Consider the following 15,738-nt stretch of genomic DNA (forward strand, 5'->3'; position numbering starts at 1 on the left):
CAGACCCCATAACCCCATTGCCCCATTCCAGACCCCATAACCCCATTGCCCCATTCCAGACCCCATCCCATATCCCATTTCCCCATAACCCCATTCCCCCATTACAGACCCCATTCCATGTCCCATTCCCCCATTACAGACCCCATCCCATATCCCATTCCCCCATTACAGACCCCATTCCCCCATTGCAGACCCCATTCCCCCATTACAGACTCCATTCCCCCATTACAGACCCCATTCCCCCATTGCAGACCCCATTCCCCCATTGCAGACCCCATTCCCCCATTGCAGACCCCATCCCATATCCCATTCCCCCATTACAGACCCCATTCCCCCATTGCAGACCCCATTCCAGACCCCATAACCCCATTCCCCCATTCCAGACCCCATCCCATATCCCATTCCCCCATTACGGACCCCATTCCCCCATTACAGACCCCATTCCCCCATTGCAGACCCCATTCCAGACCCCATAACTCCATTCCCCCATTGCAGACCCCATCCCATATCCCATTTCCCCATAGCCCCATTCCCCCATTACAGACCCCATAACCCCATTCTCCCATTGCAGACCCCGATCCAGACCCCATTGCCCCATTACAGACCCCATTCCACATCCCATTCCCCCATAACCCCATTGCCCCATTCCAGACCCCATCCCATATCCCATTTCCCCATAACCCCATTCCCCCATTACAGACCCCATTCCCCCATTGCAGACCCCATCCCATATCCCATTCCCCCATTCCCCCATTCCCCCATTGCAGCCCCCATTCCCCTATTATTCCCTTACATCCAATAGGGCTGTGCTATGGGTGCCCCCCTCCCCCTTTATCTCCCCCCCCGCCCCATATAGGATCATCAACCCCAATCCCCCCTTAACCCATATAGGATCATCAACCTCCCTCCCCCCCATATAGGAACTTGCCCCCCGGCCCCACAAGCGCCGCAGCCCCACGAGCCCCATTGATCGGAACCATCGATCCTCCCTTAATTAACACCGTGCAATTAATTAGGGATGGATCGATGCTCCCCCCCCCCCCCAGGGCTGTGAATGGGGGGAGGGGTGAAATGGTGCCACTGCAACCCTACATGGGGGCAGCAGGAGCTGCTGCAAGGTGCTGCTGCAAGATGTGTGCGGTGCTGCTGCATGGTGCTGCTGCATGGTGTGCGTGCTGCTGCTGCATGGTGTGCATAGTGCTGCTGCAAGGTGTGCACGGTGCTGCTGCATGGTGTGCAAGGTGCTGCATGCTGCTGCTGCGTGGGGTGCACGGTGCTGCTGCAAGGTGTGCAAGGTGCTGCTGCATTGTGTGCGTGCTGCTGCTGCGTGGTGTGCATGGTGTGCAAGGTGTGCAAGGTGCTGCTGCATGGTGTGCATGGTGCTGCAGCATGGTGTGCATGGTGTGCAAGGTGTGCATGGTGCTGCAGCATGGTGTGCATGGTGTGCAAGGTGTGCATGGTGCTGAAGCATGGTGTGCATGGTGTGCAAGGTGTGCAGGGTGCTGCTGCATGGTGTGCATGGTGTGCAAGGTGTTGCTGCATGGTGTGCAAGGTGCTGCAGCATGGTGTGCATGGTGTGCAAGGTGTGCAGGGTGCTGCTGCATGGTGTGCATGGTGTGCAAGGTGTTGCTGCATGGTGTGCAAGGTGCTGCAGCATGGTGTGCATGGTGTGCAAGGTGTGCATGGTGTGCAAGGTGCTGCCGCATGGTGCTGCCGCATGGTGTGCATGGTGTTACTGCAAGGTGCTGCTGCATGGTGTGCATGGTGTGCAAGGTGTGCATGGTGTGCAAGGTGCTGCTGCATTGTGTGCATGGTGCTGCTGCATGGTGTTGCTGTGTGGTGTGCAAGGTGTGCATAGTGTGCATGGTGCTGCTGCATGGTGTGCAAGGTGTGTGGTGTGTGCATGGTGCTGCTGCATGGGCTGCAAGGCAGCACAATGCAAGGCAGCACAGTGCATCACAGCGCCGCGCAACGCAGCAATGCAACACGGCACAGTGCAATGCAAGACAATGCAATGCAGCACCGTGCAACGCAGCAGAACGCGACGCAGCACACACAATGCAATGCAGCACAGTGCAGTGTAACACAATGCAATGCAACACCGTGCAGTGCAGCACAGCGCAATGCAACAGTGCACTGCAGTGCAGCACAGTGCAGCCATGCAGTGCAGTGCTCGGCAGTGCAACAAAACCCCACGTGCAGCCCAGATGCCCCCCACACCCCCATATGCTCCCCCTATGCCCCCTATCAGCGCCCCATATGCCCTCCATGTCCCCCCCCCACCCCATAGACACCCCCTACACCCCCCATCCCCCCCATATGCACTATCTGAACCCCATACGCCCCCTATATGTGCCCCATATGCACCCTATCTACCCCATATGCACCCCCTATGCCCCCCACCCCCCTCACATGCTCCCCCTGTGCCCCCTATTGGCAGCCCCTATGCCCTCCATGTCCCCATACACACCCCATATACACCCCCTACACCCCCCCTTCCCCCCCATATGCGCCCCATATGCACTACCTGCACCCCATACACACCCCATATGTGCCCCCTATGCCCCCTATCATCACCCCCTATGCCCTCCATGTCCCCCACCCCATATACACCCCATACACCCCCCATCCCCCCCATATGCGCCCCATTTGCTCCCCATCTACCCCATATGAACCCCATATACACCCCCTGTGCCCCCCATCCCCCCCACATGCTCCCCCTATGCCCCCTATCAGCGCCCCCTATGCCCTCCATGTCCCTCCCCACCCCATATACACCCCATACACACCCCATATGCACCCCATATGCACTACCTGCACCCCATACACACCCCATATGCCCCCCATATGTGCCCCATATGCCCCCTATCATCACCCCCTATACCCTCCATGTCCCCCCCCACCCCATATACACCCCCTACACCCCCCATCCCCCCCATATGCGCCCCATTTGCGCCCCATCTACTCCATATGAACCCCATATACACCCCCTGTGCCCCCCACATGCTCCCCCTATGCCCCCTCTCATCACCCCCTATGCCTTCCATGTCCCCCCCCACCCCATATACACCCCCTACAACCCCATATGTGCCCCCTATGCCCCCTCTCATCACCCCCTACACCCCCCATACGCCCCCTATGCCCCCTCTCATCACCCCCTACACCCCCCATTGCCCCCCCCACCCCATATGCACCCCCTATGCACCCCATATACACTATCTGCACCCCATACACACCCCATATGCCCCCCATATGTGCCCCCTATGCCCCCTCTCATCACCCCTTACGCCCCCCATATGCCTCCTATGCCCCCTCTCATCACCCCCTACGCCCCCCATGTGCCCCCTATGCCCCCTGTCATCACCCCCTACGCCCCCTATGCCCCCTATGCCCCCTCTCATCACCCCCTACACCCCCCATTGCCCCCCCCACCCCATATGCACCCCCTATGCACCCCATATACACTACCTGCACCCCATACACACCCCATATGCCCCCCATATGCCCCCTATGCCCCCTCTCATCACCCCCTACGCCCCCCATATGCCCCCTATGCCCCCTCTCATCACCCCCTATGCCCTCCATGTCCCCCCCCACCCCATACACACCCCATACGCCCCATATGTGCCCCCTATGCCCCCTCTCATCACCCCCTATGCCCTCCATGTCCCCCCCCACCCCATATACACCGCATACACACCCCATATGTACCCCATATGCACTACCTGCACCCCATACACACCCCATATGCCCCCTATGCTCCCTATTGGCACCCCCTATGCCCTCCATGTCCCCCCCCCCACCCCATACACACCCCATACACCCCATATGTGCCCCTATGCCCCCTCTCATCACCCCCTACGCCCCCCATATATGCCCCTATGCCCCCTCTCATCACCCCCTACACCCCCCATCGCTCCCCCCCACCCCATATACACCCCATACACACCCCATACGCCCCATATGTGCCCCTATGCCCCCTCTCATCACCCCCTGCACCCCCCATATGTGCCCCTATGCCCCCTCTCATCACCCCCTACGCCCCCCATATGCCCCCTATGCCCCCTCTCATCACCCCCTATGCCCCCCATGTGCCCCCTATGCCCCCTCTCATCACCCCCTACGCCCCCCATATGCCCCCTATGCCCCCTCTCATCACCCCCTACGCCCCCCATGTGCCCCCTATGCCCCCTCTCATCACCCCCTACGCCCCCCATATGCCCCCTATGCCCCCTCTCATCACCCCCTATGCCCCCCATATGCCCCCTATGCCCCCTCTCATCACCCCTACCCCCCCCATCTCCCCCCCCAGCCCTGACCCCCTGTCCCCCCCCCAGGTGAACGTGACAGTGGATTACATCCGTCCTGCCAGCTGCGCCACCGACACGGCGCCGGCCTTCAGTGAGCGAACCTGCGCCACCGTCTGCATCGGGGGCATGTGAGTCAGCCCCATGGGACCCCCCCCCACATCAACACTGTACCCCCAGCATTGGGTTAAAGGAGAATGGGGAGGGGGTGATGCTCATACTGACCCCCATTGGGCCCCCCCACCAACACTATACCCCCAGCATTGGGTTAGGGGGAGAATGGGGAGGGGGTGATGCTCATACTGACCCCCATTGGGCCCCCCCACCCCCATAGGGATGGGGTGCTGCTCCTATTGACCCCCCTGGGACCCCCCCCCCATAGGGATGGGGTGCTGTTCATACTGACCCCCCCCATGGACCCCCATCCCCCCATAGGGATGGGGTGCTGCTCCTATTGACCCCCCTTGGACCCCCCCCCACCAACACTATATCCCCAGCATTGGGTTAAGGGGAGAATGGGGATGGGGTGATGCTCCTATTGACCCCCCTGGGACCCCCCCCCCATAGGGATGGGGTGCTGCTCATACTGACCCCCCCCATGGACCCCCATCCCCCCATAAGGATGGTGTGCTGCTCCTATTGACTCCCCTTGGGACCCCCCCCCCATAGGGATGGGGTGCTGCTCCTATTGACCCCCCTTGGACCCCCCCCACCAACACTCTACCCCCAGCATTGGGTTAGGGAGTGAATGGGGAGGGGGTGATGCTCATACTGACCCCCATTGGACCCCCCCACCCTCACTATACCCCTATCATTGGGTTAGGGGGAGAATAGGGATGGGGTGCTCCTCCTACTGACCCCCCCTGGGACCCCCCACTCCCATAGTAATGGGGTGCTGCTCCTATTGACCCCCCTGCAACCCCCCCACCCCCATAGGGATGGGGCCTGCTCCTACTGAACCCCCCTGGGACCCCCCACTCCCATAGGGATGGGGTGCTGCTCCTATTGACCCCCCATGGGATCCCCCATACCCCATAGGGATGGGGTGCTGCTCCTATTGACCCCCCTTGGGACCCCCCCACCCCCACTATACCCATATCATTGGGTTAGGGAGTGAATGGGGAGGGGGTGCTGCTCCTATTGACCCCCATTGGACCCCCATACCCCATAGGGATGGGGTGCTGTTCATACTGACCCCCCCCATGGACCCCCATCCCCCCATAGGGATGGTGTGCTGCTCCTATTGACCCCCCTTGGACCCCCCCACACCAACACTGTACCCCCAGCATTGGGTTAAGGGGAGAATGGGGAGGGGGTGCTGCTCCTATTGACCCCCATTGGGCCCCCCCACCCCCATTATACCCCCATCATTGGGTTAGGGGGAGAATGGGGAGGGGGTGCTGCTCCTATTGACCCCCCCCTGGACCCCCATACCCCATAGGGATGGGGTGCTGCTCATAGTGACCCCCCTGGGACCCCCCCCCCATAGGGATGGGGTGCTGCTCATAGTGACCCCCCGGGACCCCCCCCACCCACACTATACCCCCATCATTGGGTTAGGGAGTGAATGGGGATGGGGGGCTGCTCCTATTGACCCCCCCTGGGACCCTATGGGACCCCCCCTGGGACCCTATGGGACCCTATGGGACCCCCCCATAGGGATGGGGTGCTGCTCACACTGACCCCCCATTGGATCCCCCACCCCATAGGGATGGGGTGCTGCTCCTATTGACCCCCCTTGGACCCCCCCCCACCAACACTGTACCCCCAGCATTGGGTTAAGGGGAGAATGGGGATGGGGGGCTGCTCCTATTGACCCCCATTGGACCCCCCCACCCTCACTATACCCATATCATTGGGTTAGGGGGAGAATAGGGATGGGGTGCTGCTCCTATTGACCCCCCTGGGACCCCCCCATAGGGATGGGGTGCTGCTCACACTGACCCCCCATTGGATCCCCCCCCCCCCCATAGGGATGGGGTCTGCTCCTATTGACCCCCCTTGGGCCCCCCCACCAACACTGTACCCCCAGCATTGGGTTAAAGGGAGAATGGGGAGGGGGTGATGCTCCTATTGACCCCCATTGGACCCCCCCCCACCAACACTGTACCCCCAGCATTGGGTTAGGGGGAGAATGGGGAGGGGGTGATGCTCCTACTGACCCCCCATGGGATCCCCCATACCCCATAGGGATGGGGTGCTGCTCCTATTGACCCCCCTGGGACCCCCCCCCCCATAGGGATGGGGTGCTGCTCATAGTGACCCCCCGGGACCCCCCCCACCCACACTATACCCCCATCATTGGGTTAGGGAGTGAATGGGGATGGGGTGCTGCTCCTATTGACCCCCATTGGGCCCCCCCACCAACGCTATACCCCCAGCATTGGGTTAGGGGGAGAATGGGGAGGGGGTGATGCTCATACTGACCCCCATTGGGCCCCCCCACCCCCATAGGGAGGGGGTGCTGCTCCTATTGACCCCCCTGGGACCCCCCCCCATAGGGATGGGGTCCTGCTCCTATTGACCCCCCTTGGACCCCCCCCCCAACCCCCATAGGGATGGGGTCTGCTCCTATTGACCCCCATTGGACCCCCCCTCCCCCCCATAGGGATGGGGTGCTGCTCATACTGACCCCCCCCGGGACCCCCCCACCCCCATCATTGGGTTAGGGGGAGAATAGGGATGGGGTGCTGCTCCTATTGACCCCCCCCCCATAGGGATGGGGTGCTGCTCACACTGACCCCCCATTGGATCCCCCCCCCCATAGGGATGGGGGGCTGCTCATAGTGACCCCCCGGGACCCCCCCCACCCACACTATACCCCCATCATTGGGTTAGGGAGTGAATGGGGATGGGGGGCTGCTCCTATTGACCCCCCTGGGCCCCCCCACCCCCATAGGGATGGGGTGCTGTTCATACTGACACCCCTGGGACCCCCCACTCCCATAGTAATGGGGTGTTGCTCCTATTGACCCCCCCTTGGGCCCCCTATACCCCATAGGGATGGGGTGCTGTTCATACTGACCCCCACCATAGACCCCCATACCCCATAGGGATGGGGTGCTGCTCCTATTGACCCCCCTTGGACCCCCCCTAACCCCACTATACCCCCATCATTGGGTTAGGGGGAGAATAGGGATGGGGTGCTGCTCATGCTGACCCCCCATGGGAACCTCCCCAACCCAATAGGGATGTGGTGCTGCTCCTACTGACCCCCCCCTGGACCCCCATACCCCATAGGGATGGGGTGCTACTCATACGGACCCCCCCCATGGACCCCAATCCCCCCATAGGGATGGGGTGTTGCTCCTATTGACCTCCACTGGGACCCCATTGTAGGGTAATGGGGGACATGGAGGGGGGTCCTGCTGCACCCCATATCATTATGGGGCAGGGTGAGCAAATGGGGCTGGGGGTCTCAGTGCCCCATGGAGGGGGGGGGGGTTGGGGGGGGGGGGGGCTCCTCAGAGCTGCACTCATTGGATGCAATCAGGGTTGGATGCAGCTGTTGGATGCAATCATTGCATGCAGTCATTGCATGCACCCATTGCAAGCACCCATTGCATATACCTGTTGCAAGCACCCATTGCATGCACCTGTTGCATATACCCATTGCAAGCACCCATTGCAAGAACCCATTGCATACACCTGTTGCATACACCGACTGCAGGCACCCGTTGCATGCATGTGTTGCAGGCACCCATTGCAAGCACCCATTGCAAGCACCCATTGCACACGTGTGTTGCATGCACCCATTGCAAGCACTCACTGCAAACTCCCATTGCAAACATTCATTGCACACACCATTTGCATGCACATGTTCCATGCACCCATTGCGAGCACTCATTGCACGCACCCATTACATGCACCAGCTTCGTGCCCCCGTTGCATGCACCCCGTGCTGCATTGCTGCCCTCTGCAGCCGCCGTGTGCAACAGAGCAGCTCCGTGCTGAGCTCCCAGCACAACAACAGCTGCATTGTGCAGCTGGAGCTGCGCCTGCTCGGCACTCAGAGCACGGCTGCATGGCCTTGGAGCGCTGCCCTGCTTTGCTTTGCTTTGCTCTGCTTTGCTTTGCTTTGCTTTGCTTTGCTCTGCTTTGCTCTGCTTTGCTTTGCTTTGCTTTGCTTTGCTCTGCTTTGCTTTGCTCTGCTTTGCTTTGCTCTGCTTTGCTTTGCTTTGCTTTGCTCTGCTTTGCTCTGCTTTGCTTTGCTTTGCTTTGCTTTGCTCTGCTTTGCTTTGCTCTGCTTTGCTCTGCTCTGCCCTGCTTTGCTCTGCTTTGCTTTGCTTTGCTTTGCTTTGCTTTGCTCTGCTTTGCTTTGCTTTGCTTTGCTTTGCTTTGCTCTGCTTTGGTTTGCTTTGCTTTGCTTTGCTCTGCTTTGCTTTGCTTTGCTTTGCTCTGCTTTGCTTTGCTTTGCTTTGCTTTGCTTTGCTCTGCTTTGCTTTGCTCTGCTTTGCTTTGCTTTGCTTTGCTTTGCTTTGCTTTGCTTTGCTTTGCTCTGCTTTGCTTTGCTTTGCTTTGCTCTGCTTTGCTTTGCTCTGCTTTGCTTTGCTTTGCTTTGCTTTGCAGCGTCGCTCCCTCCCTGCTGCATGGGCTGGCGTGACGGTGCTGCTGCTGCTGCAGGCCTGCAGCATTGCATGGCAGCCCCTGACATTGCACTGCATCCCATTGCATCCCATGGCGTCCTATTGCATCCCACTGCATCCCATGGCCTCCAATTGCATCCTATCTCATCCTATTGCATCCCATTGCATCCCACTGCATCCCATTGCCTGCTACTGCATCTAATGGCATCCTATTGCATCCCACTGCACCCCATGGCATCCTATTGCATCCCGCTGCATCCCACTGCACCCCATGGCATCCCATTGCATCCCACTGCATCCCATTGCATCCCATTGTCTCCTACTGCATCTAATGGCATCCTATCTCATTCCACTGCATCCCATGGCATCCTGTTGCCTCCCACTGCATCCTATGTCCTTCCACGTCATCCCACTGCATCCTATTGCATCCCACTGCACCCCATGGCATCCTATTGCATCCCGCTGCATCCTATGGCCTCCCATTGCATCCCACTGCATCCCATTGCATCCCATTGTCTCCTACTGCATCTAATGGCATCCTATCTCATCCCACTGCATCCCATTGCATCCCATTGCCTCCTACTGCATCCTATGACATCCTATCTCATCCCATTGCATTCTATGGGCTTCCACTGCATCCCACTGCATCCCATTGTCTCCTACTGCATCTAATGGCATCCTATCTCATTCCACTGCATCCCATGGCATCCTGTTGCCTCCCACTGCACCCTATGTCCTTCCACGTCATCCCACTGCATCCTATTGCACCCCATGGCATCCTGTTGCCTCCCACTGCATCCTATGGCCTTCCACTGCATCCCACTGCATCCTATTGCACCCCATGGCATCCTGTTGCATCCCACTGCACCCCAAATGCATCCCATTGCATCCACAGCCTCTCAGCCCCCTCTTAGGGATGCACTGGAGCTGCATCAGGGATGCACCAAGAATGCACTAGGGTTGCATCAGAGTTGCACCAGAGTTGCACCATGGTTGCATCAGGGATGCACCAAGAATGCACCAGGGACGCACCAAGAATGCACTAGGGTTGCATCAGAGTTGCACTGGATTGCACCAGGGATGCACCAGGGTTGCATCAGGGATGCACTAAGAATGCACCAGGGTTGCATCTGGGATACACTGGGGTTGCACCAGGGATGCACCAGGGATGTACCAGGGTTGCATCAGGGATACACCAAGAATGCACCAAGGACGCACCAAGAACGCACTAGGGTTGCATCAGAGTTGCATCAGAGATACACCAAGATTGCATCAGGGATGCACCAGGGTTGCACCAGGGTTGCATCAGAATTGCACCGGGGATGCACCAGGGATGTACCAGAGTTGCATCAGAGATACACCAAGAATGCACCAGAGTTGCATCGGAGATACACCAAGATTGCACCAGGGATGCACCAGGGTTGCATCAGGGATGCACCAAGAATGCACTAGGGTTGCATCAGAGTTGCACTGGGGTTGCACTAGGGATGCACCAGAGTTGCATCGGAGATACACCGAGAATGCACCAGGGATGCACCAGGGTTGCATCAGAGTTGCACTGGATTGCACCAGGGATGCACCAGGGTTGCACCAGGGACACACCAAGAACGCACTAGGGTTGCATCAGAGTTGCACTGGGGTTGCACTAGGGATGCACCAGAGTTGCATCAGAGATACACCAAGAATGCACCAGGGATGCACCAGGGTTGCACCAGGGACACACCGGGGTTGCATCAGAGTTGCACTGGATTGCACCAGGGATGCACCAGGGTTGCATCAGGAATGCACTAAGAATGCACCAGGGTTGCATCTGGGATACACTGGGGTTGCACCAGGGATGCACCAGGGTTGCATTGGAGACACACCAAGAATGCACCAGGGACGCACCAAGAATGCACTAGGGTTGCATCAGAGTTGCACTGGGGTTGCATTAGGGATGCACCAGAGCTGCATCAGAGATACACCAAGATTGCACCAGGGATGCACCGGGGTTGCACCAAGGACACACCAGGGTTGCATCAGAGTTGCACTGGATTGCACCAGGGATGCGCTGGAGTTGCATCAGGGATGCACTAAGAATGCACTAGGGTTGCATCAGAGTTGCACTGGGGTTGCACTAGGGATGCACCAGAGCTGCATCAGGGATGCACCAAGAATGCACCGGGGTTGCATCTGGGGTGCACTGGGGTTGCACCAGGGATGCACCAGGGTTGCATCAGAGCTGCACCTCACTCTGTTGCTCTCCCTGTACCATTTGCAGACCCCAAAAGCAATTTAGGTTGGGGTGGGGGGTGCTGATAACTCACCCTTTGCTCTTTGCTGCTGCAAAGTGTGCACGTTTTGGGTGCTGACCTCCCCCTCCTTTCTCTGCATTGCATTGCATTGCATTGCGTTGCGTTGCATTGCATTGCATTGCATTGCATTGCTTTGCAGCAACATCGCCGAGGCGTTGGTGAGCAAAGGTTTGGCCACCGTCATCCGCTACCGGCAGGACGACGACCAGAGATCGTCCCACTACGACGAGCTGCTGGCTGCAGAGGCGCGGTGAGCGCTGCAGCCCGGCTGCATTGCATGCATGCATGGGTGGAGGGAGGGGGGGTGCTGCTGCTGCTGCATGGTAATGCAGCTGGGGGAAGGGGTCCTGAGTGGGTGCGCGGCATTGAAATGCAGCTGTGATGTGGTCCATGTGTGCACAATCCAGCTGTGATGTGGTCCAGATGTGTGCCATCCAGCTGTGCTGTGGCCCATCCAGCTGTGCTGTGGCCCAGATGTGCCCTATCCAGCTGTGCTAGTATCCAGCTGTGTGCCGTCCAGCTGTGCTGTGTGTCGGATGGGTTCCATCCAGCTGTGCTGTGGCCCAGCTGTGTGCAATCCAGCTGTGCTGTGGCCCAGCTGTGCTCTGATCCAGATGTGTGTGTGACACCAAATCCAGCTGTGCCGTGGTCCAGATGTGTGCCATCCAGCTGCGCTGGAGGCCGGATGTGTGCCATCCAGCTGTGGCCCATCCAGCTGTGCTGTGGTCCAGATGGGTACAATCCAGCTGTGATGGGGCCCAGATGTGCGTGTGTGGCATTGAAATCCAGCTGTGCTGTGGTCCAGCCGGTTGCCATCCAGCTGTGCTTTGATCCAGATGTGCACCACCCAGCTGTGCTGTGGCCCCCACATATGGCACCACATCCAGCTGTGCTGCGTTCCAGCTGTGTGCCATCCAGCTGTGCTGTGGCCCAGATGTGTGTCTGTGACACCAAATCCAGCTGTGCTGTGGTCCAGATGCTTGCGATCCAGCTGTGCTGTGGCCCAGATGTACCCTATCCAGCTGTGCTGTGGTCCAGCTGTGCGCCGTCCAGCTGTGCTGTGTGTCGGATGGGTTCCATCCAGCTGTGTGCCATCCAGCTGTGCTGTGGTCCAGCTGTGTGCACAATCCAGCTGTGCTGTGGTCCAGCTGTGTGCACAATCCAGCTGTGCTGTGGTCCAGCTGTGCACAATCCAGCTGTGCTGTGGCCCATCCAGCTGTGCTGTGGCCCAGCTGTGCGTCGTGCATCGTCCCCCCCCTGTTTGCAGGGCCATCAAGAACGGCAAAGGGCTGCACAGCAAGAAGGAGGTGCCCATCCACCGCGTGGCCGACATCTCCGGGGTCAGCAACAACCCCCACACCCCATAGAGACCCCCATGGCCCCCATAGCCCCCAATACCCCCCCTATACCCCCCATACCTCCCATAGCCCCCCATACCCCACACCCCCCTATATCCCCCTATACCCCCCCATAGCCCCCCATACCCCACACCCCCCTATATCCCCCTATACCCCCCATAGCCCCCCATACCCCAGGCTCCCCTATATGCCCCTATACCCCCCATAGCCCCCCAGACCCCAGACCCCCCTATATCCCCCTATACCCCCCATAGCTCCCCATACCCCACACCCCCCTATATCCCCCTATACCCCCCATACCCCCCATACCCCACACCCCCCTATATCCCCCTATACCCCCCATACCCCCCATACCCCACACCTCCCTATATCCCCCTATACCCCCCATAGCCCCCCATACCCCATAGCCCCCCATACCCCACACCCCCCTATATCCCCCTATACCCCCCATAGCCCCCCATACCCCAGGCCCCCCTATATGCCCCTATACCCTCCATAGCCCCCCATACCCCACACCCCCTGCCACCCTCATACCCCCCTATACTCTCCATATCCCCATAGTCTTGTGGAGCCAATACTCCCCATAGCCCACCATAACCCACCCCCCATAGCCCCCCATATCCCACACTACCCAATACCCCCCATAGCCCCCCATAGCCCCTCCATCCCATATGGCCCCCCATACCCCACACCCCCCTATGCCCCCCATAGCACCCCATAGCACCCCATACCCCACACCCCCCTATATCCCCCATAGCCCCCCATACCCATGACCCCCCTGTATCCCCCTATACGCCCCATAGTCCTTCACACCCCCCTATAACCCCCATATCCTCCTATACCCCACACCCCCCTATGTCCCCCATAGCCCCCCATAGCCCCCCATACCCCACACCCCCCTATATCCCCCATAGTCCCCCATACCCCACAGCCCCATCTATGCCCCATAAACCCCATGCCCCACACCCCCCTCCACCCCCTATAGCCCCCATACCCCACACCCCCTACCCCCCCATAGCTCCCCTCTACCCCAGACCCCGCATACCCCCCATAGACCCCATACCCCACCTCTCCCTCCACCCCCCAAATCTCCCCATACCCCAGACTCCCCTATATCCCCCTATATCCCGCATAGCCCCCCATACCCCCACCTCCCCCTATAGCCCCCATAGCCCGCCATACCCCACACACTCCCTATAATCCCAATAGCCCCCCATAGCCCCCCATATACCCCAAACCCCCCTATATCCCCCTATACCCTCCATAGCCCCCCATACCCCCACCTCCCCCTATAGCCCCCATAGCCCGCCATACCCCACACCTCCCTATAATCCCAATAGCCCCCCACACCCCATATGCCCCCAATATGCCCCAGACCCCCCTATATCCCCCTATACCCCCCATACTCCCCCATACCCCCCCATTAACCCCCATTATCCCATTCAGGACACGCAGAAGGCCAAGCAGTTCCTGCCGTTCCTGCAGCGCGCCGGCCGCTCGGAGGCCGTGGTCGAATACGTCTTCAGTGGGTCCAGGCTCAAACTCTTCCTGCCCAAAGAGACTTGTCTCATCACCTTCCTGCTGGCTGGTGAGACGCCGTGCAACGTGGGGAGCAATGCAGGGCAATGCAGGGCAATGCAGAGCCATGCAGAGCAATGCAGAGACATGCAGGGCCATGTAGAGCAATGCAGAGCCATGCAGAGCAATGTAGGGCCATGTAGAGCCATTCAGAGCCATGTAGAGCAATGCAGAGCCATGTAGAGCCATTCAGAGCCATGTAGAACCATGTAGAGCCATGCAGAGCTATGTAGAGCCATGTAGAGCAATGCAGAGCCATGCAGAGCCATGCAGAGTCATGTAGAGCCATGTAGAGCCATGTAGAGCAATGCAGAGCCATATAGAGCCACGTAGAGCAATGTAGAGCCATGCAAAGCCATGCAGAGCCATGCAGAGTCATGTAGAGCCATGTAAAGCAATGTAGAGCCGTGTAAAGCAATGCAGGGCAATGTAGAGCAATGCAGAGCCATGCAGAGCAATGTAGAGCCATGTAGAACAATGTAGAGCAATGTAGAGCCACGCAGAGCCATGTAGAGCCATGCAGAGCAATGCAGAGCCATGTAGAGCCATGTAGAGCCATGCAGTGCAATGTAGAGCCATGCAGAGCAATGTAGAGCCATGTGAAGCAATGTAGAGCCATGCAGAGCCATGTAGAGCCACGCAGAGCCATGTAGAGCCACGTAGAGCAATGTAGACCCTTGTAGAGCCATGTAGAGCCATGAAGAGCAATGTAGAGCCATGCAGAGCCATGTAGAGCCATGTAAAGCAATGTAGAGCCATGCAGAGCCATGTAGAGCCATGCAGAGCCATGTAGAGCCATGCAGAGCAATGTAGAGCCATGTAGAGCAATGCAGAGCCATGTAGAGCCATGTAGAGCAATGTAGAGCCATGTAGAGCCATGCAGAGCCATGCAGAGCAATGTAGAGCCATATAGAGCCATGCAGAGCAATGTAGAGCCATGTAGGTCCATTCAGGGCAATGTAGAGCCATGCAGAGCCATGCAGAGCCATGTAGAGCAATGCAGAGCCATGTAGAGCCATGCAGAGTCATGTAGAACAATGTAGAGCCATGTAGAGCCATGCAGAGCAATGCAGAGCCATGTAGAGCCATGTAGAGCCATGCAGAGCAATGCAGAGCCATGTAGAGCAATGCAGAGCCATGCAGAGCAGTGTAGAGCCATGTAGAGCCATGTAGAGCCATGCAGAGCCATGCAGAGCCATGTAGAGCAATGCAGAGCCATGCAAAGCCATGCAGAGCCATGCAGAGTCATGTAGAGCCATGTAGAGCAATGCAGAGCCATGTAGAGCCATGTAGAGCAATGTAGAGCCATGCAGAGCCATGCAGAGCAATGTAGAGCCATATAGAGCCATGCAGAGCAATGTAGAGCCATGTAGAGCCATGCAGAGCAATGTAGAGCCATGTAGAGCCATGTAGAGCAATGCAGAGCCATGCAGAGCCATGTAAAGCAATGTAGAGCCATGTAGAGCCATGCAGAGCCATGCAGAGCAATGCAGAGCCATGTAAAGCAATGCAGGGCAATGCAGAGCAATGCAGAGCAATGTAGAGCCATGCAGAGCCATGTAAAGCAATGTAGAGCCATGCAAAGCCATGCAGAGCCATGTAGAGCAATGTAGAA

General features: G+C 58.5%; 1 protein-coding gene across 1 annotated transcript in view; it reads left to right on the forward strand.

The window, feature by feature from the left end:
* The window catches only part of LOC107307744 (staphylococcal nuclease domain-containing protein 1-like), a 97,891-nt gene that overhangs the window by 78,933 nt on the left and 3,220 nt on the right, over nucleotides 1-15,738 (forward strand). The window contains exons 11-14 of the mRNA XM_085513628.1: nucleotides 4,338-4,438; nucleotides 11,327-11,437; nucleotides 12,455-12,527; nucleotides 13,992-14,133. Of these exons, the coding sequence (XP_085369754.1) occupies nucleotides 4,338-4,438; nucleotides 11,327-11,437; nucleotides 12,455-12,527; nucleotides 13,992-14,133 (427 nt within the window). The remainder of the gene's footprint in view (nucleotides 1-4,337; nucleotides 4,439-11,326; nucleotides 11,438-12,454; nucleotides 12,528-13,991; nucleotides 14,134-15,738) is intronic.

Source organism: Coturnix japonica, chromosome 1 (genome assembly GCF_054131305.1).
Source record: "Coturnix japonica strain WE chromosome 1, WE-NBRP24, whole genome shotgun sequence".
Classification (NCBI taxonomy): Eukaryota; Metazoa; Chordata; class Aves; order Galliformes; family Phasianidae; genus Coturnix; species Coturnix japonica.